General features: G+C 40.1%; 4 protein-coding genes across 5 annotated transcripts in view; all 4 read left to right on the forward strand.

The window, feature by feature from the left end:
* Nucleotides 1-5,956, forward strand: part of stxbp5l (syntaxin binding protein 5L) — a 120,902-nt gene extending 114,946 nt beyond the window's left edge. For both annotated transcript variants that reach the window (XM_070914314.1, XM_070914315.1), the window contains 6 exons: nucleotides 392-631; nucleotides 2,692-3,055; nucleotides 3,354-3,519; nucleotides 5,143-5,254; nucleotides 5,481-5,701; nucleotides 5,915-5,956. In XM_070914314.1, the coding sequence (XP_070770415.1) occupies nucleotides 392-631; nucleotides 2,692-3,055; nucleotides 3,354-3,519; nucleotides 5,143-5,254; nucleotides 5,481-5,701; nucleotides 5,915-5,956 (1,145 nt within the window). The remainder of the gene's footprint in view (nucleotides 1-391; nucleotides 632-2,691; nucleotides 3,056-3,353; nucleotides 3,520-5,142; nucleotides 5,255-5,480; nucleotides 5,702-5,914) is intronic.
* Nucleotides 5,957-10,150: 4,194 nt separating this feature from the next.
* On the forward strand, nucleotides 10,151-16,701 carry poglut2 (protein O-glucosyltransferase 2). Its single transcript, XM_070914885.1, has 10 exons — nucleotides 10,151-10,344; nucleotides 11,759-11,964; nucleotides 12,094-12,299; nucleotides 12,991-13,068; nucleotides 13,373-13,545; nucleotides 14,529-14,766; nucleotides 14,875-15,084; nucleotides 15,248-15,337; nucleotides 15,618-15,722; nucleotides 16,582-16,701. Exons 1-10 carry the CDS (start codon nucleotides 10,151-10,153, stop codon nucleotides 16,597-16,599), a joined length of 1,518 nt encoding a protein of 505 aa, XP_070770986.1. The 3' UTR covers nucleotides 16,600-16,701.
* Nucleotides 16,702-16,968: 267 nt separating this feature from the next.
* On the forward strand, nucleotides 16,969-19,056 carry tex30 (testis expressed 30). Its single transcript, XM_070914855.1, has 5 exons — nucleotides 16,969-17,020; nucleotides 17,395-17,631; nucleotides 17,745-17,796; nucleotides 18,265-18,479; nucleotides 18,832-19,056. The coding sequence occupies exons 1-5, from the start codon at nucleotides 17,003-17,005 to the stop codon at nucleotides 18,991-18,993; spliced, it is 684 nt and encodes a 227-aa protein (XP_070770956.1). The 5' UTR covers nucleotides 16,969-17,002; the 3' UTR covers nucleotides 18,994-19,056.
* Nucleotides 19,057-19,359: 303 nt separating this feature from the next.
* nepro (nucleolus and neural progenitor protein) lies at nucleotides 19,360-23,632 on the forward strand. Its single transcript, XM_070914854.1, has 9 exons — nucleotides 19,360-19,444; nucleotides 19,644-19,798; nucleotides 19,935-20,023; nucleotides 20,758-20,886; nucleotides 21,063-21,140; nucleotides 21,324-21,607; nucleotides 21,936-21,994; nucleotides 22,107-22,321; nucleotides 22,578-23,632. Exons 1-9 carry the CDS (start codon nucleotides 19,360-19,362, stop codon nucleotides 22,915-22,917), a joined length of 1,434 nt encoding a protein of 477 aa, XP_070770955.1. The 3' UTR covers nucleotides 22,918-23,632.
* The last annotated feature ends 2,718 nt before the right edge of the window (nucleotides 23,633-26,350 follow it).

A 26,350-nucleotide genomic window follows, 5' to 3' on the forward strand; every position in this document is an offset into this window, starting at 1 on the left:
TTGATGTGAAAATATGTTTCTGTCCAGTCGTCCCTTTGTAATGATTTATCACTTTGCTTCTCTGTATCACATATTTTCAGTGGCATTTTCCTATTTGTTCCAGTGTTTTACATTACATACAAGCTGCAGACAAACCACTAGTGACCTTTAGAATATTTGTCCTCCGCGCTGCTTATCACTCTTACTATGTGCTTTTTTATTTTTAACCTTTTGATCCTCTCATACTGCCATTCTTTCTCCTTTGTCCAACACATTGCTCTTTCCCTTCCACAACTCCTGCAACTCTACCTCTCTCTTCCCTGTTTTCTCTCACTTCCCTTTCTCTGGCCATTGCTTCATGTCTCCCTCCTCTTGCATCACCTCTGCCTGGGTTTGGCGGCTGCTGCTACAGAGAGTCGTGAAAACTCCTTCAGCCGTTCGCGCAGTTCCAGTGTGTCCAGCATCGACCGGGACACCAAAGAGGCCATCACCACACTGCAGCTCGGAGAGTCCTACGGGCGCAAGAGTGACGCCCTGCCCACCCCGTGTCTGTGGGTGGGCACCAGCTTAGGCGTGGTCCTGCTCATCCCAATGTCCATTCCCACCGACCAGGAGGAGAGGATGGAAGAACCTGTGACCATTGGCCCCAGCGGTAAGTCCCAATGAGACTGGGTTTCATCACAAAGGCGTCACCATAACCATAGTTATATGCACAATTTCATGCACAAACAGGGACTATTACCAACATTTTCGGTGTGTTCTCCTTTTTGGTTTTACCACCAAATAGTGTTTTAAATAATCTGTTGGCTCAACGTATTCCCAGATCTCAGCAATATTATCATAACAGATATAATTAATGGCCAAAACTCTAAAAATAAACTGATGATTTGTAACAGATCAAAATTTTTCTAATAGAAAATCCACCATACAAACTGCTTCCAGCCTTGTCAAGTCAAGACAAAGACAAAATGAATCAAAACTTGAGAAGGAAGACATTAAGAACTACAAAAAAAACATAAAATCTAAGTATGATGTCAATTTTGTGGAACACAGTAGGATTTGGAATATAATGGAGCTTTTCTGAACTGCAGGCCCAATTTTATCAGCACAAAGTGTCCAGACTACATTTGCTTGACTCATCTTTAAGTATTTTGCATATGACAAAGGGTCAATCAACTTTTAGTTACATTTGATAAATCAATAGGTTCAAAGTTACCCACGGAACCAAACCCAAGACTCAACAAACCAAAAGGCTAGAAGTCACCAAGTCAGTGTGACTGATGTTGTGGACCTGGCATATTATCACCATATGATGTTGATATGGCTTTTTAGCAAGCAGTTGTTCATTTGGAGTCATGTGTCTGACAGATGAAGACAATATTCAGTCTTCAGTCTTCTTCTATCTTTCTGATTTTGGTCTCTACCGACTCCTGAGGGAAATATTTGGCTCTTAAGCTGCTAAATGGTCCACTATGTGGCCATTCGGTACTGGGTAGGTAATGTACAGTGGGTTCATTGGAACTTTTTTGCTGCTTGCTGCTTCTGGAGTACAATAGTTGCCCTTTTAATCCATATTAATGTGACGTGAACTAGCAAATTCACATATAATGATAGGGTACACGCATTTTGAAAACTCGGGACACTCATCTGAGTACAGAAACGTTAGCTTTCATCTCAATTCCACTCGTATATTTCACACAAAACACCCACTCAGACAGAAAATGCAATGTTGATGCAAGCAAGGCTTTTAAAATAAGAGCAGGTAATTTCCTGAGGAATTAAGTGCACTGTGTGAAGCTGTGTCAACTCAACTCTATGCTATTCTTCCTTCTACAATAAGGGCTACTGAAAAACATTTATTTCACTTAGAAGTTGAATTATATCTTTGTTGATATAATTTGGAGACCTTTGATTGACATTTGTCATGCATGCTCTTGCACTGACTCCCTTCTGCACTCAAGAACAAGGATAGATTTTGCCCTCTGACAAAGAAATCCGAGCCACTCAGACATGTTTTAACTGTCCAGAAACCCTGCTGTGTGAGGAAAAAGGTCTCCTACTCTGAGTAAAAACATCAATAGACCCAAAACTCCAGGCTCTTTGAAGCAGCAGTTGTTCTCTTGATACTGAACGTGCAACAAGCAAGCTTATTACTGGAAGGTCACAGATTCACTTCCAAGGAAAAGGGAAAAATGTTGTTGAACTCTCCTGGTGTGTTTTCATAGTGCTCCTGTGGATTTCATGTGGATAGTAGATTGTTACTTATGCAGTAAATGTTAAAAAAGAAATGGCAGCCAACTCCAGTGAATGTGTAAATAATAGATTACCTAGTAGACAACAGCAGAATACAGGTTATACTAGACTCCTAAAACTGAATATATGAACCTTTGTGATCATCAAGCATTCATACTGACATCCTCAGTCTCACTTAAATTTACATGTTAAATTCAATTAATCTCAATTTAAGAGAAAAAAAACCCCCAAAACAATAGGACTGATGACAATGAAAAGAGACTCTTTATTAATCCTCATGTGTGTCACGCTCTGAAGGTCTGTTTGATCAAAAGCTTAGATAACAAATGTGGTTAATGTGGCTAAATGTGGCTATTTTTTGCACTTAGCACCTTTCTGGCTCATGGTAATGTGTGCTTTACAAATATTTGTTTTAGACTTCATGCCATCCTTCTGTTGTCTCTCCCCAAACACTCCCAGGAACGGTCCTGATGCTGAAGGGCTCAGTGTTGCGTTTTGGCTTCTTGGACTGCATGGGAGCGCTCATTCAGAGCCCCTATGAGGTTTGGCGTGACCTCAATGCCCCCGAGGACCCCGACAGACCGCGGAGGCGCAAGCTAGTCAACTTTTCGCCGTCATCCTCCCAGGACACCTGCGGAGAGGGACATCTGGCCGTGGTGTGCTCAGAGAGGCAGGCCAAAGTATTCTTGATGCCCTCGCAGTCTTGCCTCTTTGTCCACAACATCACAGAGTCATCCTTTGTGCTGCGAGCCGACGTGGTGTCTGTGTGTAACAGCGTGTGCCTGGCCTGCTTCTGTGCTAACGGACACGTCATGACGCTCAGGTATAACCTCAAGCTGTCATCTGTTTTCAAAACATGTGACAAACTGCAAGCTTCTTTCTGTTGTCTGTCTTGTCAGATGTTGTGTTAAGTCTGTGCACAGAATTAAACGAATTATATACTGCATTCTCAATTTGAAGTATTTCTTCTTCTGCTAAAATGTTGCTGCACAATTAATAGTTGAATTTGAGAATCAAGATTATTATCTTTTCTATAATCGAATTGCCCAGATTTGGCTCTACTTTACAGGTTACAATTTTATTAACTAACTTGTCTTTTATTCTTCTCGCTCTGCACACAGTTTGCCCAGCCTAAGACCGCTGATGGATGTCAATTACCTGCCTCTGACAGACATGCGCATTGCAAGAACCTTTTGCTTCACCAACGGGGGGCAGGCACTATATCTCAGCTCCCCGACAGAGATCCAGAGAATTATGTACAGCCAGGAGATGTGTGACAACCTGCAGGTGAGCAATGCAGTTTGGATGTTATCTGTCCATCTATCTAACCTATATATGTATATCAGTCTGTTTATCTGTCTCTCTCTGTGATGTGGAAAATGTCTCAGAGCTTTGCCTTTTGGTTTTATGCAAGCAATTAATGCATGTATGATGTACACATTAAGTCATGTTATAATTTCATATCTTTTCATCTCACATTTGGTTCTGATTTGAGAAAAGTATCGGTGCCATTATTCCCACCCTTGGTGAAGCCCGGAGCTGACAGAGGCCATCGAAGGGAAATGTCACTGTTGTCAAATGTGGTTTAACCTCCACTGGGCTGATCGTGTGGATTTGGTTTTACAGTGAGGGTTCGTACAAAGTCTTGAAAGATTGGAAAAATGTAAGCGTTATTCTTTCAAGGTTAGCCCTGTAACGCCAAGTGTATCATATTTGATACATGAGTTTTTGAGACCTCTACATCATCAGTGTGATATTGTTTTTCCTGAAAAACCTGAAGTATACAATCAGACACATGCAGTGCACCAGAAGAAATTGAAGCCCAGGCAGATACCCATGCCCCTGGGAGGGTTTCAAGCTGCTGTTGGCACCGCTCTCACAAGTGCAGGAAAGGGCAAAATCAAGTATGGCAGACCACTGTCCTCTCCAGAAGCAGGAGGAACCCCCCCCCACAAAAGGCCAACCTCTAGTGTGCCCCCTGATGTGAGAAAGGATGGCATTGAAACTCAAAGTTTAATGGGTTAAAAATTTTGTGTTTTATATGTTTTTGTACAAAAATGATACAAATTAAAACTCATATATGCAAATTGATATGTAATTTCTTTTTTTTTTATTTGTCAGAAGGTTCAATAAACACTCCAGTTTCAGAAAATTATAAAATATATAAAATTATAAATACAGGGTTAGGAATGTGCTTTAATTTGAATCTACTCCTTTAATTTGATTTTTGATTTTCAACATAATCTGGTGTTACATCTACCCTCACATATGTAAACCAAACATTTGTCTTCTGGCGTCTCAGTATGCATTAAATAATCAAGATCAAAGGGACAATATACAGTGAATGCTGTGGGTATAAAGGAATTCTGTAAACATATTTTTCGCAATTGTATTTATAGTAACAATTTAGATGGTTTAGGTACCTTGAAAGTGCTTGAATTTTACTCTTAAAATGCTGTATGAACCCTGTACAGTGTGTGTGTATGTGGGCATGTAGACATGAGCATATTTATATTCATAGATGTGTTTATTCTTAAGAGCCATCACTGCACCGTCACTAATGATAACAGACGTCAGTGGAGCTTGTGACATGATGCAGCTATAGTGCCACCTGCAGGCAACAGTAGGTACTCAGATTATGGTCTGGTTCTCCCCTGTCATCGAGTCAATTTACAGAAAGACCAACATGATCACACAGTTATATTCCTAGACACTGTGGTAGTTTTCACGAAAGTAATAAAGGGAAGAGAAAGTGAAGAAAACGTTGACCCCACCCTGCCTCAGTGAGGACAAGTGTACGATCAACAAACATCTGCAATACATCTGTGCTGCAGAATTGGAATGAAATGTTTTAGACAAACTGTATTGATTGAATTTCTTCTTTTTGTTTCTCATTTTCATTCATTCCAGGAGATGCTGGGAGAGCTGTTTACACCAATAGAAACACCTGAAGCCCAGAACAGAGGCTTTCTAAAGGGCTTCTTTGGAGGAAATGCCCATACCTTCGACAGGGAGGAGCTCTGTGCGTTTTTTGTCTTTTCTCTCTTTTTTCCTATATGAAGGGTTTCATTCTAGTGTGCACTAATCCACCAAAACATTTCACATGTAATTGATTAATCAGTATCTAGAAGGCACTGTACAACTAGCAGAGAGTTAAAAATTCATCATAGCCATAACATTAACCCAGATTGTGCTTAATTTCTCTCCCGTCATTTTCTCCGTCTTTTTTTACCTGATATTGTTGGCAGTTGGTGAGGCAGCAGCTGGCAAGGCTTCTCGGAGTCTGGCCCAGCACATCCCTGGGCAGGTGGGGGTGGAGGGCATGAAGGTGGCAGCTAGTGGAGTGGTGGGGGATCTGGCGCGGGCCCGCATTGCTCTGGACGAAAGAGGCCAAAGGCTGGGGGAGCTGGAGGAGCGAACCGCCCTGATGATGACCAGTGCAGAAACCTTCTCCAAACACGCTCATGAGGTAAAACAAGTCTATTGAGAGTTCATAAACAGAATGTTTAGTCACGACCAAGTGTATGATAAATAAATAACTAATGTAATTAAATTTTTGTTCATGTTAGCAAAATAAAATGTGGTCTCATTCCAAAGAACTCCATGCTCCATACTGGAAATGAACCAGTGACATCTTGTTATTCCTCACCATGGTCGGTATGTGACTTTGTCTTTTTTACAGCTGATGCTAAAGTGCAAGGACAAGAAGTGGTACCAGTTCTAATAGCAGGACAGAGGGCCGAGGCTGCCCTTGGACTGCTGGGAACTTTGTGCCGGGACAGGGACGTTCACTCTTCAAATGAGAGCAATTAAAGAGACGCAAGAGTGACTTTGTCTTTTACGGCTTCCGGACTGGCTATATGTACGACACCGTCACATTGTTGAAGGACGAGAATGGGCTAGTTCCAGGTCTAGACATGTAGTGAAAAGGCGGCATTTGAAGGACTGAAAATGAAACTGGAAAAATCCAACAAGTCTGTCTCTCTGTATGTGTGTGTGTGTGTGTGTGTGTGTGTGTGTGTGTGTGTGTGTGTGTGTATGTGTGTGTGTTTGTGTGTGTGTGTGTGTGGTTGGGTTTTCTGGAACTCACTGTGTAGATACCCAAAAGGTAAGAAACCAACAAGAAATGCATGAAACAAAAATGGATGACTATTAATTAATATCCAACTGCCATATTAAAAAGCAGCATGCTACTTTAACAAGAGATACAAAAATAAAAAGTTTTATTTAATGATGTAAGCCAACAACAGAAACTATGAAATACTTTATATTTTTTGAAATATTGACAAAAAACTATATATAAAAAGGGAAATGTATACTTGCATTGCTATTAAGCCAAAACTTGTGTTCCTTTCCCTTTTTTTAATTTTTCTTTTTGATTCATTTGAAATGTTTTTTTCTTAGTCTCAGCAAATATTACTTGCCACAATAATAGATGCACATAGTTAGCTTTCTCTACACACACTTAGACTAATGCTAAAACTATGTTCTTCTTACCAATTACTCTGGGCTGCACAATGCAAACACAAATCAGTAGTATTTCCACTTATCTCTGCACAGTCTAATCACACTGATTTAATTTCACTTTTCGGCTGCTGCTACTTACAAAAAGCATTAAACGATGATGAGGATTATCTCACTCCCCAACTAAAGTTGTGTGAAAACAGAGAACAGATTGGTATGAGACGTATGCAAAGGCTGGGAGTGTTCAAAGCGTACTCTGGACACAGTGTGTTTATATCTATAGTTTGAACCTATATACTATTCACGTGCCATAAAAAAACAAGATGAGTGAATCCACTCACTGTAAACTTACTAATAAAGAGCTAATATGTGGTAGTCATCATATGTTTCCTGTTTGATCAGAACAGATGAGACATAGCACTTGGCCATAGAGGGCATTTATCAGTCAAATAAGTCCGTTTTCTTTATGGAAAAAAATAAATATGAGGGTGTTTTTTATTTTATTTATTTTTTTGGTTGTTGCTGGTTCACCAGTTGTCTTTAGCTGCCTTTGTCAGATGTACAAGTTTAGTGAGCCATTAGGTTGTGTGTGTGTGTGTGTGTGTGTGTGTGTGTGTGTGTGTGTGTGTGTGTGTGTGAGAAAGAGAGAGAGAGAGAGAGAGAGAAAGAGTGCCACAAATGTTAAACAACAGGACTCTTTCTCTGCCAAAGCAATCAAAAATGAATGACACCCTCCCATCTCTCTCCACTTCAGTCTTTGGTTTTTGTGTTTTTCAGCGTCAAACCTGAGCAATCCTCTTGTCACAATCACTAACAATACTTTAAACGATTGGCGCTGTCTTTTGTGACAGGGGCACGAAGAGGAGCTGGAGTCACGCCCATTCAATCGCCACCAGCTCCCAAGTGAGCGCTTTATCAGTAAAAGGTTCAGGAGAAGTAACAGTATTTCTTTTTCAGTGATGTTCAGATGTGAGTCAGTGAAGAAACTATGTACATGTGTAAAACATTTGCAACGATTTCAACTGAAGGCAAATATGTTCTTTCTTTCGTTCAATATTGTTCTTGATGACTATGATATCCTCTCGTTGCAGTCCTATATTTGATGGTGATGGCCTCTCAACTGAAGGCTACTGTATGTTTAAAAACAACAAATGTTTCATGATACATGGTTGTGTATCATATTGTGATTGTGTTGTACATGTCAAATGGGTAGCCACATGACACGGGCAAACAGCATTAACCGAGGAGGATATTTTGTACTTGTGTATTTGTCTGTATCTTGAATTGATCTGAAAAACCAAACAGAGGATTATTGATGTCCATCTCTCACACATCAGGCCTTTATGCACACGAGCATTAACACATATGCCCCTTGATCACTCCCACAAAAAATATGCACAGTGGCACACACTCAAAAAATAACAGACACAAGTGAATCTATCTGCATTGCTAGTCATTTCTGCCTACTTCCTGTCAGGCTTAAATGGCCTTCAAAACCCATTTGTTTTCACAAAACTCAAGTCACCTGTAATCCTAACGCAGTGCCATGTGGATTTCAGGATTCACACATGATTTGATTCAATCTTAAACATGTCAACAACAAAAAAGAAATCAATTTCTCTCCTATCTCTGTACCGTCAATGAGATTTGTGTTCAGTGCAGTTCTTTCAATGGCAGAGAAAACAGACAAAAAAACAAAAAACAAAACCTAAATAAAACTAAAAAAAAAAACTGACTTCTACTGACAGGGTGTTTTGTTAGTATGTTTTTGGTTTTTATATTAACTGTACAGTTCAATCTTGGGAGAGAGGTGAAACAAAAAAACGCTAAAAGATGAAGACATTCTTGGGATATTTTTCTCTGTATATGTTGTACCTGTTACTGCTGGTACTGTATCTGGTATTCTGGCTCTGTCTTAATCACTGGAACTCTGTAGTTCTTCACACTGTAGTATCCTGAAAAAGCATTTCTCTGGTTTTCTCAATGATGGCAGCAAAGTTTGTCTTATTTAAATGGATTCTACCACTTTTTGTTCTTATTGATATTATACTAGTGTAATAGAAATTACTTGACAAAAAAGAACTGAAAACATGTTGATGCAAAAGCAAACTGAAATAAACATTGATTGATGTACACAGTTGAGAGCTCTGTTTCACTGGCCCACAATCAGCTGCTGTTTTGTACGAAGCACAAGGTGGTGTTTCTCACTGCATTACAAAGGATCATCAAGGCATCATCTTCACATCTGTGATTCTCAATTAGTTTGGCCAGCAGCACCCAGAAGGGAAGTGCTTTGCCTGGTTTTATTTTTATTATAATAATTATAATAATTACCTTTTCCTACATTTATATCAAGTCTCAAATATTAGTGTGGGCCTAGAACATTTTAGATAGTTTGATTCAATTACAGTTGTAACTTCCTGCACTTTCCACCAAATCATGATATTCTGTGGTGGAAAAGTACATGGACTTAAGTACAAATCTGAGGTATTTCACTTGAATATTTCAATTTAATGCCATTTTATACTTCTACTCCAGTTATACTTCTACTACACTATAATTCAGAATGAAGTATTGTATATACTTTCTGTTATTTATTTGACTTCTAGTTATTCTACAAATGATGATTTTATATACAAAACATGAGCTGACAAATGGCATTATCTATTGTTAGAATTAAATTGCACAACAGTGTATAACATAATTGAAATTGGTTCCACCTCGACTAACTACATCAGTTGAAATACTGCTAACACATGAATACATCAGCAATAAAAAAATGAAAGGATATATGAATACTTCTTCTACCACTGAAAACATTGTAGGACAGTGAGAAGGGGAATGTTTGGATTCTGTGCATTGATTTTATTAGATACATTTCCATGCTTCCAATAATTTATCACACTGAATAAACCTATAAAAATAAGCCTCATTGATAGTACCATTACATTCATAAGCATCATGAGCATCATGCCCTGCCTGTACCAAAGGCCACCAAAGAACTTCCGGATTTCTGTACAATCACAGTCAGATCAGATTGCTCAGCCAGCCAATCAAACCAAGATTTGGTGAAGTGGCGACCAATCAGATAGCTGCATCGGGCGTGCTTATCCCGCCTCCTGTTCATTCAGCAGATAGTTTACTAAACTGTACAAGGTTTTAGGAACAAGCTAACGGTTACCTTCGTATCACCTAAGAACTTCGGTATCACTGACTGAGGGCATATTAAAATAACTAAATTGTGTGCGTATGTTAGCCTGACAAAGCCATTAGCAATGCCACCGCTGAATTGTGCTGTTCCAAATGGAAACGGGGCGAATTAACGTTAAAACGTCACCTAACGTTACAGTAATGTTTGCACATTTTTAAACCAACAATGGCACATTTGGGCAGTGAACGTCTGTAGGGAGAAAGGTAACGGCTAACGTTTCAGGACAGTCAACGGTGGACAGTCATGTCTCTTAGACCACTTTCGTGGTTGCTGCTGCTCTTCGGTCTGGATCTGTTCAGACACGAACACCCGGGGGCTCAGGCGGACTCGGTACCCAGCGCTGCAAAAACTTTAGTATGGGGACCTGGACTGGAGGCAAATATTGTCCTTCCAGCTCGATTTTTCTACATACAGGCAGTGGACAGCTCGGGGAACAAGTAAGTAACAGTTAGGCCTGCTACCCACCTTTGTTATAGCTAATATGTTTTTTTCCAGTCGCAATAACCTGTAAAAGTTTATTGGCAAGCTGTGCTGCTTTCAAGTGCTCCACGTAGCATCCTGCTTTGGAATTTGTACAGTGGTTTAGGTGATATAGTAAAACAGATCAGTTTTTATGTAAATGAAAATCATTTCTTTAACTTGTTTTATTTATGTAAATAAATGGTTGTGTTAGAGCCAGAAGACATAAGAGTTGTGCCTGTTAATTTAATGAAAACTACAGTGTGTAGTAAGAGTAAAACTGAACAACTCTCCAATTAGCAAAGATACAGCCTCTTCTGTGTTGGTTTTTCTAGGAACATTTTGGGTTAGTCTGTTTACCTTGAAAGCCCAGATGTCTGGTTTTCCATCCAAGAAATGAATGAACTCAAATGTAACACAACCCCCATTTTTTTCCCAATGCACCTAATTTTTAGAAAAATGAAAATAAAATATCTCATATTGAGGCTGGTTCTTTTTGAGATGTCCTAGTTGCAAAATGACAGGCAAGTAAAAACATAACCTCCTTCCAATTTAGTTGACCCAGGACAATGTTACTGTATTTCTATTAGCACCTGAGGACAGCGTGACTATTAAGAAAGGACAACGTAGTAAATCTTCAACCACGTTGAAATTTAAAACTAGTCAGTAATGAGAGAGCAGACATGAAAGTTTGCGCCCCCGGGAGAAAGAGTTAGACAACCTTCAACAACCCCTTTCATCGAAAAGCTCCCAAGATATCCCACTCTGTGTGTAGCTGCTTACTGGGTGTCACTTTCACACATGCCTTGGGTCTCAAGATGGATATCACTTTCTCACTTCCATTCATGCCTACAACAAAAAACTACATTATTGTTGTCTGCTGGTACACAAGAAAGACAATAGCAGCATGAAGCCAGGAAACAGACTTGTTGTTTTAATGCACAACTTGTGCATTTACAATGAAGGTATTAGGAAAATAAAATGTTAAATTCCAGGTGCTGGTCTCTCAGATGGGAAGTTAACATCTTTTACATTCAAATATTTGGGCAAGTATCACATTCAATTAAAGGAATTACATGTTCACTGTATCTAATAATTAAATACTTGTGCTTATTTTACATGATCATATTTGGAAGTTAAAGTAACTCTTGAGCAACTGCCAAATTAGCATAAAAAATAAATATATTATGGTGAGTTTTAAATATGTTATTATCTTTATATATGAAAAGCTTCATCTGTTCTAGTACTATTTTCTGTTTAAGACTCTTACAAAAATGGAGTCCTTTGAAAGGAATAAACCCAAACAATATCAAAAATACATACTGTTGGGTGGAGAAAAATCTTTTTGAGTCTGTCCGACGTTGCATATTCTCCATATTGTGTCCCTTACAGTTTAACAACATCACCTGGTGAGAAGACCTTTGAAGTGAAGATTGTGTCTCCAGTGGAGCAGTTCACCAGGATTTGGATCCAGGTCCTGGATCGTCAGGATGGCTCCTTCCTGGTGCGCTACAGGATGTATGCCACCTACACAGACCTTCACATCTACATTATGCTCAAGAGCAAGCATGTCGCCAAGTCACCGTTCATTCTCAAAGGTAGAACACAGTCCAAGCTGCCTACAAAATATGTTTTAGGATGAGATTTGTGTTTTTCTGGCTCCAGTAAGTGATTGTGCATGTTTATGGCAGGTGGAAGGATCTTAATGATGTGTTTTTCCTCCACAGGCCCAGTCTACCATGAGGGCTGTGACTGTCCCGAGCCCAGTGGTTCAGTATGGGAGGCCCACATGCACTGTCCTCAGTCCTTCCCCCAGATAGACACGGACCTGGCCCTCTACGCTAGTGTCGACCCAGATCGCAACTCGCGGGAGATCCCACAGCGCTTTGGACAGAGACAAAGCCTCTGTCACTATACTATTAAAGACAACAAGGTACCTCACACCAATGACACCAGAAAGGAAGAAATGAGCAACAAGATAGCAATAAATAACAGAATCACCATGGCAGTTAACAAGCAAGTCATTTTACAAAAAATCCCCAGTTTCTCTTTCAAATAGGTGCACGACCAAAGGGTAGTATGGTAATAAAGGGTAGAATTTCTTCAGGCTGAATAGTAATTAGGGTCATGTAATAATGTAAAGGTGGCCAGGAGAGCCCGGAGCTATGTGACACACCTGTAAGAACAGTCCATCAGCCAGGTGTTCAAGGGTGCAATCTTCTCAAAATACCACTGTGGACGTCAATCTAGGCTCCTGGAATAGTGATACGTCTAAAGCCCTATTGGCACAGTGCTAGCATTACCTGGGAACATCCAGTAAGTTATTAGCTGTGATTTATAGTCCTATTGTAATTTTTGTTATGTTTTGAGGCAGGTTGAGTATCCACTTACAAAATGAGCTCTGTGTAGAATCCAAACAAACACACATTTCTGCAACTGTAACTCTGAAATAACTCCATTGATACACACGAAAGGCAATTCAATCCACTTATTAGCTTTCCAGAGCTTTCAACTATACCACAAGGTCTTCATCAGTGGATGGAGTTTGCAGTTAAGCATAAAAGTTAATTCCTGCTCTACTCCTTTGATGTTTTGATGTTGATATAGTTTTCTCTTCTCTTTAGGTCCATGTTAAAACCTTTGGAGAGCATGTAGGTTTCAGAATCTTTATGGATGCCATCCTGCTGTCACTCACCAGAAAGGTAAGCTCTTCTTTAACTGTGTCTGTGTAATACTGAAACATTTGAACAGTTTTAATCATTAACACGCTGTTAATAAGTTACATTCGTCACTTGCTGTAAAAAACTAGACATGACATGACTTTTTTTAAACTTCCATGCACAACAATGCACATCATTTTCATGAATTTGCAAGCACGAGGAGGCAGTAGTGTTTCTTCTATTATGTTATCTTCTTCATAATATTCTTTTTTAATGGATAGTGCTTCCCTTTACTTGTTAAAGAAGAGCATACTCCATACTTCCCTCTCTACGGTGTTGTGTCCAGGTGCGGCTCCCTGATATGGAGTTTTTTGTTAACCTGGGTGACTGGCCATTGGAGAAAAGGAAACCCTCTGAGAAGATTCATCCCATCTTTTCCTGGTGTGGCTCTAACAACACCAGAGATATTGTCATGCCCACCTATGATCTGACTGAGTCTGTCCTTGAGACCATGGGAAGGTAAGGCTGTGTGTCCATAACACAAACATGTTTTGAATTAAGCTAAAAGATTTGTGAACTGTTAAATATTACTCAGTTTGCTAAGGAGTTAGCAGAGTTAGCAATATTATTAAGTCTTTACAAGAGTCTACGATGTGAGCTACCACTGAATAACTATCTTTTGTTGGTAGCTTGCTTTTTAGTGGAGGATGGGAGCCGTAGTCAGCTTGCAGTAGTAGTAGCAGGATCATTGTCATGGAAAGCTCCTTTTCCCTAAGCAGATGACAATGGGGACACAAGTATGCTTGTGTATAAAGACCACACCATGACACTGTCACAGTGCACACTGAATAATGGAACCAAAATAAACCTGTGTTGCGATGCTCATTACTTCCTCAGCGTTGCTTCATGAATTTTTATGCAGTGCAAGATGGCCAATTGGTGTGCAACAGCAAAAAAAGATTGCTGGAAAATATTTTATTTTACATGTAGATTGAGCCAGAAAAACAGCTCTCCATATCACGTATACATTGAATTTTTGTGCTGCAGAAATTCTAACCTCATAATGAGTGATACTCGCTCACCAGGTGTATCCAGCGTCATCTGTAGCTGCTGATCTCTGAATGACAAAAATATATTTTATTCACTGCAACAATGAACTGGTAAAGCACTTTATGCTCCAGGAAAATTATACATATATATCATTTATAGGCACTGAGGCGTAGCTGACATGACATTATTTATATATGCATGACTTTGAGGTTCTAATCACTGTCTTAATGTCCTCCTTATGATTCTGCAATTCTGCATGTTGTTATATGTGTATGTGTGTGTGTGTGTATGTATATATATATATATATATATATAGATAGATAGATAGATAGATAGATAGATAGATAGATAGATAGATAGATAGATAGATAGATAGATAGATAGATAGATAGATATAGATAGATAGATAGAGACCATAACTAACTCAAGATTAATAACTTTATTAATAACAGGGTAAGTTTGGACATGATGTCCGTGCAGGCCAACACAGGGCCACCGTGGCCAGAGAAGAATGCCACAGCCTTCTGGAGGGGTCGGGACAGTCGTCAGGAACGTCTGGAGCTGGTCAAGCTTTCCAGAGCTCACCCCAACATGATAGATGCTGCCTTTACCAACTTCTTCTTCTTCAAACACGACGAGAGCCTCTACGGGCCGCTGGTCAAACATGTCTCTTTCTTTGATTTTTTTAAGGTGAGAGTGCTCCAGCATGGCTGCTTTCCAAGTTAATGAATACATAAAATGTCTTTAATTATATTATGCAATTGTTCATTAATTGTTATTTCATTACCATGTCCACAGTACAAGTACCAAATAAACATTGACGGCACTGTGGCAGCGTATCGACTGCCTTACCTGTTGGCAGGCGACAGTGTGGTCTTAAAGCAGGATTCTGGCTACTACGAGCATTTCTACAACGAGCTTCGGCCGTGGGAGCACTACATCCCGATCAGGGCGGACCTTGGAGACCTGCTGGAAAAGATCCAGTGGGCACGTGACCACGACGAAGAGGTGATGGCGCATTAAGTTTGGCAGTAAATGCTATGACCTTTAATTCTATTCACTGGATTTTTTGGATTTATTGGCCTCTTTTAATAACTTTGTAATATTTTGTGAGAATGGAGTAAATGTTCTGTTGTCTGTGTTGCAGTGATTAATTCTTGCTGTCTTTCAGGCAAAGAAAATTGCACTGGCAGGTCAGCAGTTTGCCCGTAATTATCTTAATGGAGACAGCATATTTTGTTACTACTACAAACTTTTCCAGGTAACATTTCTACACTTGCAGAGTTATATAAATTGACCTATTGAAAAACTCAAGGTACTGAAAATAAGTTATTAATGTGTTGAATAAATATTACCCCACTCCCTCATCATACTGTCACACTGGGGTATATTCCATTGGCACTGTGTGGCCTTATTAATGTGACTCTGAATAAAATGGAATCACATCATGCAGAAATGTGTTCTAATTGCATATTTGCTGTCAGGATGTACTTCCCCTGCCTTTCAATCCTCTCTCGGTAAGCTCAACGTTCTTCTTGTAGGAGTATGCCAAACTCCAGGTCACAGAGCCACAGATTCGTGAAGACATGGAGCTTGTCGAGCAGCCCAGTGATGACCTGTTCCCGTGTTCCTGCCACAGGACGAGGGTAAGGGACACTGTTAAGTCTCCCTTGCATCAGAGTGACTTGTGTATTGTTTCGCCTCACCTCAGCATACAGGATTACACCAGTAGAGTCTAGACCCACTGACGTCAAAAGCTGCTGCTTTGTGTTGTTCTCCAGGTTGTAAATCACAAACTTGCACTTGACAGGATATACTAAGGACAACTCAGATGAATTTCTGCCTTGCCTGACGCTATACAGTATATCATTTTATACCACGGTCTGGGTGAATAAAGGATGTCCATTAAAACCTGTTTAACATGCATGTAGTACAACTTAAACCTAGGGTTTAAGCTTTTCATTGGCAATAATAATAATTGGGAAACAAAATACTAGTATTAACATTTAAAACTTTGGTACCACTCAGCTTCAAGGCAGACCACGCCATTCTATAGAGTGTGGCTCCCTCTGGTGTATGTAAGGTGCCACTGCATGCATTAAAAGCCCTGCACACTCACACAGGTGCTTTCAATTACTCTGGCTGATTAGAGTTGGAGGTGGGTGGAGTAATGCTGGGAATTATGTGATGTCACCAATGATAACGTTGTAAATTGTCTGCCCCTAACAGATGTGACAGGCGACAAATGGATATGTGGGAGCTTTAAATATGATTAAAGTAAACTGTACTTGAATGTGAACATTCAAGTTTTAATTAGTGAAAATTTAGACCAAACTGCTGTACATAAGTGTGCTGCTCTTTTTACAAATTATATTATTTCAGTTCCTGATGGCTCACAATTCTTCCCACATGCTCAAACAAAGCCAATTAATAATTTGTTTTGTAAGCTGGCACATTTTCCACTCCTTCTGATCCTAACATGAATCCTTTTTTTTGTTTTTTCAGGCAAAGGATGAACTTTGATTGACCTGTCACCCAGTTACAGAGCAATCGTTCATATCTCATGTACTGCCAAATCATTTTTCAGAGTGTGAATTAATTGTATGACTTTGATATGAATCTCACATTATCTCATTTTTGAAATAAATATGTCTTTTTGTACGTCGGAGATTTTTTTTTTCTACTTTTGTATTATACACTCACACACATACACACAACCCCACTGTTAAAGCATTGAACATCTTGAGCATCTTGAACAAGGCAAACAAAAGAAAACCACCTGAGCACAGCCAAGCCATTGTTTTTACTGCTGACTGGGAGCATTGATGTTGTCATTTAGCAACGAAGCAATGACCACTCCTAAACAGCAGGTGTCAGTCACGTGCAGTCAGGTTCCGCTTGGGATTTCAGGGAAGAAACACATTCAATGGACAAGTTTGACGAGGTGAATATCTAACATTAGCAACTGCAAGTGAAAACCTTTTAACAAGATATGATATGAACCAAAGTTGGAGTTCAAATTAAGTATAGAGAGCGGTGTAACAAGAGAGTACCCGAAATTCCACGAAACAAATATAGCTCTGAAAGACACAGCAAGCTAGCTCGGTATAACAATAACTTAAGCTGTTAACGTTATACTTTAATTGCTTTAATTGAAACGGCGTAACGTAATTAGGAAGAAGCGAACTAATTTCAACGGAAAAGCTGGAAAATGTTGCTCATATAACAATGAATGAGCTTTAACGTTAACGGGGCAGAAAAGTGCTTTCGTGAATGAAGTCTGGAGATTGTGCTCACTGACTGTTTACCGGCTTTCAGGACACGGTGAAGGTGCCATTTGGGACAAAGTTTCTGGACGTCGCCTTGTGTTTCCCTGCCTCAGTAAAAGACGTTCATACAGCCGTCATTCTCACACATGGGGCGGGTGGAGACATGAACTTCAGACATCTGGTGTCTCTGGCACATGCCCTGGCTTCAGATGGCTTCCTCTGTCTCCGCTTCACATGCAAAGGTTTAAACTTGGGTTATAGAGTGAGAGCTTACCACGCTGTGTGGGTAAGCATTTTCATACATTGCAGAAATAGCAGTCACCATTTTATCCATACAATAAATAGTATTTCTGTGCTACAACGGGCTCAGAATCAATGAGATGCTGTTTTTCTCCCTAGGACTACTTGAAATCACTACAGAAGTTTACCATACAGCACATATTCGTGGGAGGTAAGCAGCAATAATAGGGTTTGCTTTACATCACGTGAATTAGATACATAAGTATGCCACTTTTGTGTGCATGAGTTTGCATTACAATAATAATACAATGACTGCATACCTTACTAGTCAAAGCCAACCAGCAGTAAATCAAGTTGGGCAATACAAGACAACTGGTGTTAAACAGATACAGTGTTTAATATGAGAAACAGTCACCACATGTTTAATTTTCGGGACATTCAATGAACAATACAACAGTAGAAATGTTAAAAATGACTCTTGAACTTTTGAAAACTAGATGCACATTGTATAGCAATAGAATTTAAAAGTATCAGTATAATTTTCAGTGTTGGTCAATCTGACCATACATGTTTTCGGGTCTTGCCAAGCTTGTCAATGTTGTGCATTGCTATAAAAGACTACAACATAAAATGCAGCACTCACTGAACATGATATCTTGTCTCTGTGACCTGTCTACAGGCAGGTCAATGGGATGTCGCGCTGCTGCAGCTTTAGCCAGGCAGCTGAGTGACGGATCAGAGGATGCAGTGCAGGGCGTCATGTGCCTGTCTTTCCCCCTGCACCCCCCAGGACAGACACAATCCCATCGACAGCGCAGTGAAGATCTCAGGGGGCTGCCTGAACACATGCCTGTGCTGTTTGTGTCAGGCACTGAGGACAACATGTGTGATAGGGTAAGGATGTTTGGGGGATCTTTATTATGGTTTGACTGCAATTTCAGACATATACTTGTAGGATTTTCATTTTGTATTTACATATGTGTATGTGCGTTAAGTTACATATCTTTTTTCTCATTATTCTCATATCTTTAGTTGTAATATACAGTATATGCTCTGATGATTTATATTATTATATCTATATATCTTCTTCTTACATATCTTATACAAGACAGCCTGCCATATTACATGTGCTGTATTCTAATGTTTCCATTGTCCCAGCCTGATGTATGTATGTATGTATGATTTTATGTTTGTTTTAATGACCTGACGTGCCACAGTAGTGATTTTGCTTTCTGTCTTTGCTCAGGTTCTTTTTGACGGGATTTTAAAAGAAATGAAAGCTGAAGTTGAGGTTTTCTGGCTGACAGGAGGCAACCATGGACTGACAGTGAAGGGAAGGTCAGAGGATTCTGTGTTGGATGAAGTGAACTCACAAGTCATCACCTGGTTGAGTGAGCAGGGAGCATAGATTAATGTATGTTATCAGGTTTTTGTTTTCTTTATCTTCTCTGTTTTGTTTTGTTCTAGTTAAATAAAGGATATATGTTTTTACACAATGCGGTCAAGTTTTTTTGTCTTTTTATATATATATATATATATATATATATATAAGGTAGGAATTACTCAGTTCTTTCTTTACAGGTGCTTTAGTTACCATGGTAACTGAACTCAGTGTGAACACGAGATCCCAAAATCAGTTGTTTCAATCACTAACAAGTTATTGTGAGGCAGCCACTTCACTGTGTGTACTGTGCCTTTAAGGCGACCTCTGACGTTTATATTTACTCGAATACAATTGGCTGCCTGACTTCCGCATGTTTTTACGCAGGGAAGCATGGCAGGAGAGCCGTGGAACAGGGTAAACATTCCCTTTCCTGGTGCCGTTTCTATTGTCCGTATACATTTCAGCTCAACAACAGGTACGAGACACTGGTCAGATGCTACTTAGCTAAATCTGTCGACTGTGTTACGTGATGTTTGGGGCGCTAAAGACACTGTAGATGTGCTGCTTTCAACCCACGTGGGAGGGCACGGATCCACCCTCCGCAGTGTTGATGTTGTATTTTGTTATTGTCATTGGTTGAATTGTGATGTTTGAGTGTTGTTGCTGTCATGCAGATGCTAAGGTTAAAACCCTGTTGGTGGAAAATGAGAAGGTGCTTAAGCTACTTCGCAGTGAGATTCTTCAAACGGAGATACGAGTTCTCTACGAGCTGCTGTACATCCTAAATAACAGCTCCAAAGGCAACAAGACGTTCAAAGGCTTAAAGCAGGTGAGTACTGGATGAAGCGTCCACATCTGGCCACCACAGGATGTGTGATTGTTGATGTTTTTCAGTCTTGATGTCATTTAGGTGTCACTTACTGATGTGTATGTGTCATGTCACATTTTCTGCGTATCTCTCACAGGTAGAACAATGCATAAACAGGCTGAAGAGCATGAAGCTTGATGTTGCTCTTCAGGAGCTGACAGAGCTGTGTCCCACTAAAATCCAAAGGTAGGTTGAAAGGTTTATTGGTTCAGTGTGATGATGTGCTGGTTGTTTAGGATCACACCAGCCAGCATCAAATGTAGACTTTGCTATTTATGACTCACAATATATGTGAAAGCTGGCATAAATTTACTGCAATACGGTGAAACAATCAAACCTCTGGAGCTTGATCATACTTTACATAACCGTTACAGACCAATCATTTCTTCTTGATGAGCTCATGCACCACATCAGCAGGTCAGGACATTTCTAATGTGTGCGTTTTGTGTGGTACAGTAACATTCAGGAGCTAAAAGATAAAACAAAACAAAACAAATGCAATTTTACATTTCAGAGTTTTAAAAAAAGTACCAGAGCCTAATTAATAAAATCATGGGCTTTTATTTTTTTAAGTTCAAGGATCTTATGTAATGAAGAGAAAAACAGACTCATTTACATATCGAACAGTGCCAGTATGTTTCTATAGGAAAACCTGCATAAGAGCACTGGCAAGAGGTTGTAAGCACTGAGAGGAAGTACTGAAGATTATTGAGCCATCGAATGGCCAGCACTATTGATGCCTTCCTCTATTGGCTCTATGGCAGATCAGTTAAACAGTGGTAGTTTGCAACTTCAAATTCTTTAAAAGCACACATCACAGCATTTGATGCCTTTAGTTGAATGTTGGGAAAATGTAATTATCTGTTTATTCACTGAAATGAGATGTGTGTGTGTGTGTGTGTGTGTGTGTGTGTGTTTAGAGGACTGAGCATCAAGGCTGCTGAGTGTGATGTCCCCAGTCAACCCATGCTGGAGTGGCTCTGTCTCAAAGTGCTGGGAGCCGCCCAGCTGATGAGCTGCACATTGAATCGCTGCAGCAGAGCTTTCTCGTATCCTTTCCAGATGTTCAGAAATGTGAAAAGTAATCTGACTGAAGATCTGATGTGTTGTTGCTGCAACTGTGGATCCCTTTGTGTAAATTAAGCTTGACTAAAGCTAGCTTGACTAAGCTTGTCCTTCTTGCTGTCACCTCATGGGTTTTGCCCTTAAGAGATATTTGCCTCAGACTCTCGAAGCAGCAGATGAAATGGGAGGAGTTTATTATTTTGAATATGGTGATAACCAGCATGCTCAGTCGTCTCTGGTGAGTGCTCTTCCTCATTGTCGCATCTAAAAAGGCTGAAAAATGCAAGAAGATGCAGAATTATAACTTAGTCCATGTTGGTGGCTCTAAATTGCTGCAAGATTTATAAAAAAATGTGTTTTAAATAGTTTGATTTGTGTTTGTTTCCGCAATCTAAATGTACCTGCCTTTGTGCTCCATCAGGGTAATTTTCCGCGGTATCCTGTTCAGCGTGTCCACTCTGTATCAGTGGCTCCTGGTGCTCCTCAGAGAAGTAGCCAACGCCCAGCCCATGTCCTTCCTCACAGACTTCTCCCTGCCAGCAGATATGGCTCAGTTCCTGGGTCCCTCTGATGCTTTTTTACTGCCAGCACACGATCCAGCTCACAAGAAGCAGCCGCAGAGTCGGAAGAAAGCCTCCGTTAAAGTCAAGAGCCAGGGAGGGACGAGGAAGGTTAAAGAAGACTTGGGTGTTGCTGTTGAAAGAGGTGTGGAGTTTCTTCAGTGTTCTGTATTCTGTACGAAGCATTTAATGCAGTAAGATGACACTGCCCAGAAGGACATGTGCCTTTTTGTCTGGTTAATTCACTCAGTTTTTATTAACATACTGTAGTTTATAATAATATACTATTATAATGTATAATCTTATTTTATATTATATATAATATGTATTTATGGTAATTGTTCAGTACACAAAGAAAAAGTAGTGTAACATGCAAAATGCTTGCATATATCTGTGCTTATTTTATATGAACCTTTGTCTGAGACTATTTACACTACTTTTATTATTATTATTATTATTTTTTTTTTTTGCAGGTATAGTTCTTGACACTGACCTGAAGCCTTTCCTGAAGGTTTTCAGGAACTTTACAGAGGTGTGTGAGCAAACCAGATGAAATATTTATTCATTCTTCTATTATTTCCAGAATATTTAAGTGTTGTCACCTAATCGTCCTATCTAATGATTACATCATTTTGCCACCCAAGAGCAAATCCTTCCCGCAGGAAACACACAAGGCTGAGGAGAAACAAAAGTTCAAGAAACAAGTGAGAGAGGCTACTACTTTCGCAGACATGGCCACCCATCTGGAAGAAATGATTCTGTGGTGCAGATCCCAGAAAATGGAAAAGGAAAAATGCCTCTTAAGCTTCCTGCGTTTAAAGTGCCAAAGGATGAAATGCCTAGAGGCAGCAGGTTACAAGTAAGAGCAACACTGCAGAATATGCACTCAGTGGCCACTTTATTAGGTACAGCTGTGCAATGTAATGTAATTCAATACAACAGTTCCTAATGTTCACTTTTTTGGTGACATTGTCAGAAATGTATAGAATTGGATTGCATTAGACTGTACAGGTGTACCTAATAAAGTGGCCATTATGTGTAGAGGTGTTGATTCTGTGACACAGTTGTGACTAATAATAATGGTGCATATTTATATATTTTTTCCTCATCCCCAGTGTCCAGAGGACGTTGCGGACCTTCAGACAGGAAGCTTGCTGGGCTTCAACTCCTGAAGGGTCAGTGCCAAGAACCTGTCGTTCCTCTGCTGCAACAAGGAGGAATGCTCACCGGAGAGCGCGTTTTCACTCACTCAGGAGTCGATTTAAGTCTTCAGCAGTAAGAACCGGTGTCAAAAAGAAACAGCTGAAGAGACGAAGGAAGAGAACAGAGTTATCAGTGTCTGGACTGTCAGGGGACGACCAAATAAACAGGACCACATACCAGGCGACACCTCAGACCACCGACTGTGACATCCAGGATGACATAGATGATATATTTGGCGCTGTAGGTTTGTGACACTATGGAATTGGACACATCCAAGGAATCAAATATACGGTATTCAGCTGAGCTCAGTATGTGACACGTTTCTCTGTTCTGAACGGAAAGTTGGATGGATTTTAATGTGTATTGTAAACTGATGATTGGACATTGTATGAATGGTTTTTTTTTTCGGGCATTTTTGCCTCTATTGGATAGTGACAACTACAGAGAGAGACATGAATGGGAGGAGCGGGGGAAATAACATGCAGAAAGAGGACTGGGCTGGAATTGAACCTGGGCCGCTGCAGTAAGGATTCAGCCTTAATACGCTGAACCAGGTGAGCTATGGGGGTGCCCCAGACATTTCATGAATGTTATACAAGTAGTAAAGAGCAGCAGCTGATTACACAGTGTACTACTATATTTGACACCAAGCTGAAAATCCTTGTTTTACTGACCTCTTCAGGTTTACAGTTTAGAGTCTGTTGCACCTCTGACCACATAAAGCATCAGGGATGTCAAGATGTACTAACTACGATCCTAGAGGTCAGCTTGTGTGAATTTGTAAAAGCAGAAAGTAACTTTAAAGATCATGATTTTTTGTTTTTGCATCTTAACTTTTATTAGATAGGACGGTATAGACAGGCAGGAAACAAGGAGAGATGTTCTTTAATGTCTGCTTCAATACATGAGGACAAAAACAAATGATATGGTTGAAATCTTCACACTATAAAATCCCATATGAAAGAAAGTTGATTTTCCATATTTCTTCCATATTCCATATGTAAGTTATGTTCCTCTTCTGTTGTCACATTAATACAATAATTTTAAATAAAAATGCACATCTTCCCAGATACTTAACACAATCGGTCTACATTTTGGATGCATACAGTACAAATGAGGGAGGGATTGCTTAATGATAAAATTTGATGAACTTGGATTGTTCTTGCACACTGAAGTTTTATGGTACTAAACACCAAGTGAGGCTTCAGCCCCGTGTACACCTTCACTCCTCTGCTGGCTACAGCCCACACACACAGTGACATCATTAGTGCACATCTTGGTCCACCCTCTTAAGACAGCACTGCAGTATAATAGCATACCATTTCATATGCACAATGAAAAAACATCAGTTCAATGAACCATGAAATACTGTGGTTGAGCCTATTTTAAGTCAATGTTACAGATACTTTGCCTAAAAGGAGCGTTTGAGGTGGCATGACAGCGCTAGAGGAAACTGAGTGGCTTGTCAAAGCTCTGATGGTATTTCTGGCTCCACCTGGTGGAGTTGATAAGTTAATGCGCTCAATGATTAGTTCCAGCCTGCCGATTGTTCTCAGAGAGAATATGGAATGAATCCCTCAACCTTGTCAGTTGTAATGCCCTTGGCAGAGGCAGTGCAGGAAAGCAGAGCTGTCAATCTTCTCTTCCAGAGGCTGTGAGTGCTGATATGAATAGAGAACACACTGGCAGTGGTATGTATTGTAGGCTCTAGGCTTTTGAAGTCTAGTATAAGAGCAGGTGCGAGTACCACCACTTCGAAACCATGCAGGTCTGGCAGTCTAAAGCAACCATAATAGCTGGGGGGGGGGGGGGGGGGGGGGGGGGGGGGGGGCTAAAGGGTTAGTTTTGTTTCAGCCTGTGTTTTTGCTGCCCTCCAGCTTATCATCCTCTGTCAAAGAAAACACAGTCCTCCCATCTGCATAAATACAACGGTACAGTTTTCTTCCCCTTCACTGAGCCTGACTGGATTGACTTATGGTCTCACATCCGCCAGCTTTTATTCGTGCAAATGTGTCTGCAGATTCCTGACTCCTTTGCTCTCTGGGTTTCATCTAAAACAGTCAGTCAAGGTCAACCTTTGCTCCTTTGAAGGAGCAGAGGAAAAGCCTTGAATGTATGCATTCTGCATACAGTTTTTTCTCTGCATGATGTTGGAGGGACTGTGCCAAATGCGATCAGTATCCATGTTTTTACACTTGGTACAATTGGATGGGCACAGAGGCGGGGTAGTACACTGTACATGCCAGCAAAATCACTTGAGTCAACTTGTTTCATTTAAGGACATGTTTTGCCTCACCTGCAATGTACACAGTTATCTCAATGTGAGCTCTATTGAACCACAAACATACTGCAGCTATTATCTCCAGCAAAAATTATTCTGTTATCTTGCAAATCTTTTCATAAGCAGACGTTAAAGCACCAGTGTATGAATTCATCTACAAAAAGTTGCAGAAGGGATGTGTGCCTTGTAAATACTGCAGATGAAAGACAGCATTTTTCATGCAATGCAAAAAGAATGACTTTGACCGTGCTACTTTTAATTAAGGAACACAAAATAAAGTGCATAAACTGTGGTGTTAGAGGTGTGTTAGTGTGTGCATTCTATACTGACTGTACATAACGTTGCCATATACAGAGTTTGGGTATGTGTATCTCTGAACAGACTGTGAGCTGTTGTGGTGCTTAAGATGTGTTCACATTTGCTGATCTTGTCCTGATAACTGATAAGATGCTTAGGGAGAGACTACAATGTTTTGCCAGTCAGCAGTAATGAGATGTAAACTGTTGAAATGTAGCTGTCAGTAATTACAGCAAAATTACTGACGAAAAAGAATCAGCTGAATAAGTAATGAAAAACACTACGCACTTACAGAAGTGCAATGCCAATTTCTGCAATAGCTTCTGTGTGGTGTATGTCCTCTTTTTACACCATAAGAGCCTGCATTATTATCTGACTGGGGCAGCAAGTCTTCAGCACCGTCTGCCTCAGCTTGGAGGAGGGGGACCACAGGCTGTGGGACACCCTGTCTGTCTACTTCTGTCAGCCTAGAGGTATTAAAGCATATGATTGTACATAGATGGTTCCACATGGTTGGCTTCAGTGCTGCAACTTATTTTTGTTGGAATGGGTGGTTCTCCAGGGATTCAGCGAATGCATCAGTTACGGCCTGTGGGCATAATATGACCTAAAACAGGAGGAAGAATATAAAAGGTCTGCACTCCCAATATGCTGTTCTTCAATTTATTTTCCTCCCACTGTAATCAGCAGGGGAATAGAGCACATAAATGTTTCAGGTCTCAGCTTTGTATGGCATGGACTAAATGATTCTCAACATTTACACTCAGAGGTGTGTTAAATCAATCACATCATTACCTCCACAGAGACATGAAAAGCAAAATAGAGCCATAGAGGCCAACCTAGTGCTTCAAGCTCTTGTAATGCCATTCATTACTCAGCCTGGTCTCCAATAGCTCAATGATACAAAGCATAAAATTGTACCAAGGCCATGAATATAGTGGGAAAACAAGTAGAGAAAACGTGCAAGGTCGAAATCCTCATTAAGGCCAGAGGACACTGAATATAAACAGTGCAGTCAATACAATATTTCTTAAGTGTCTCGCCCTCACCTATAGGGGCTTTCAATCCCAGTGCATTGAATTTGTTCAATGTTAGGATTATGTCAAA

The sequence above is a fragment of the Enoplosus armatus genome, chromosome 11 (genome assembly GCF_043641665.1).
Source record: "Enoplosus armatus isolate fEnoArm2 chromosome 11, fEnoArm2.hap1, whole genome shotgun sequence".
NCBI classification, from domain to species: Eukaryota; Metazoa; Chordata; class Actinopteri; order Centrarchiformes; family Enoplosidae; genus Enoplosus; species Enoplosus armatus.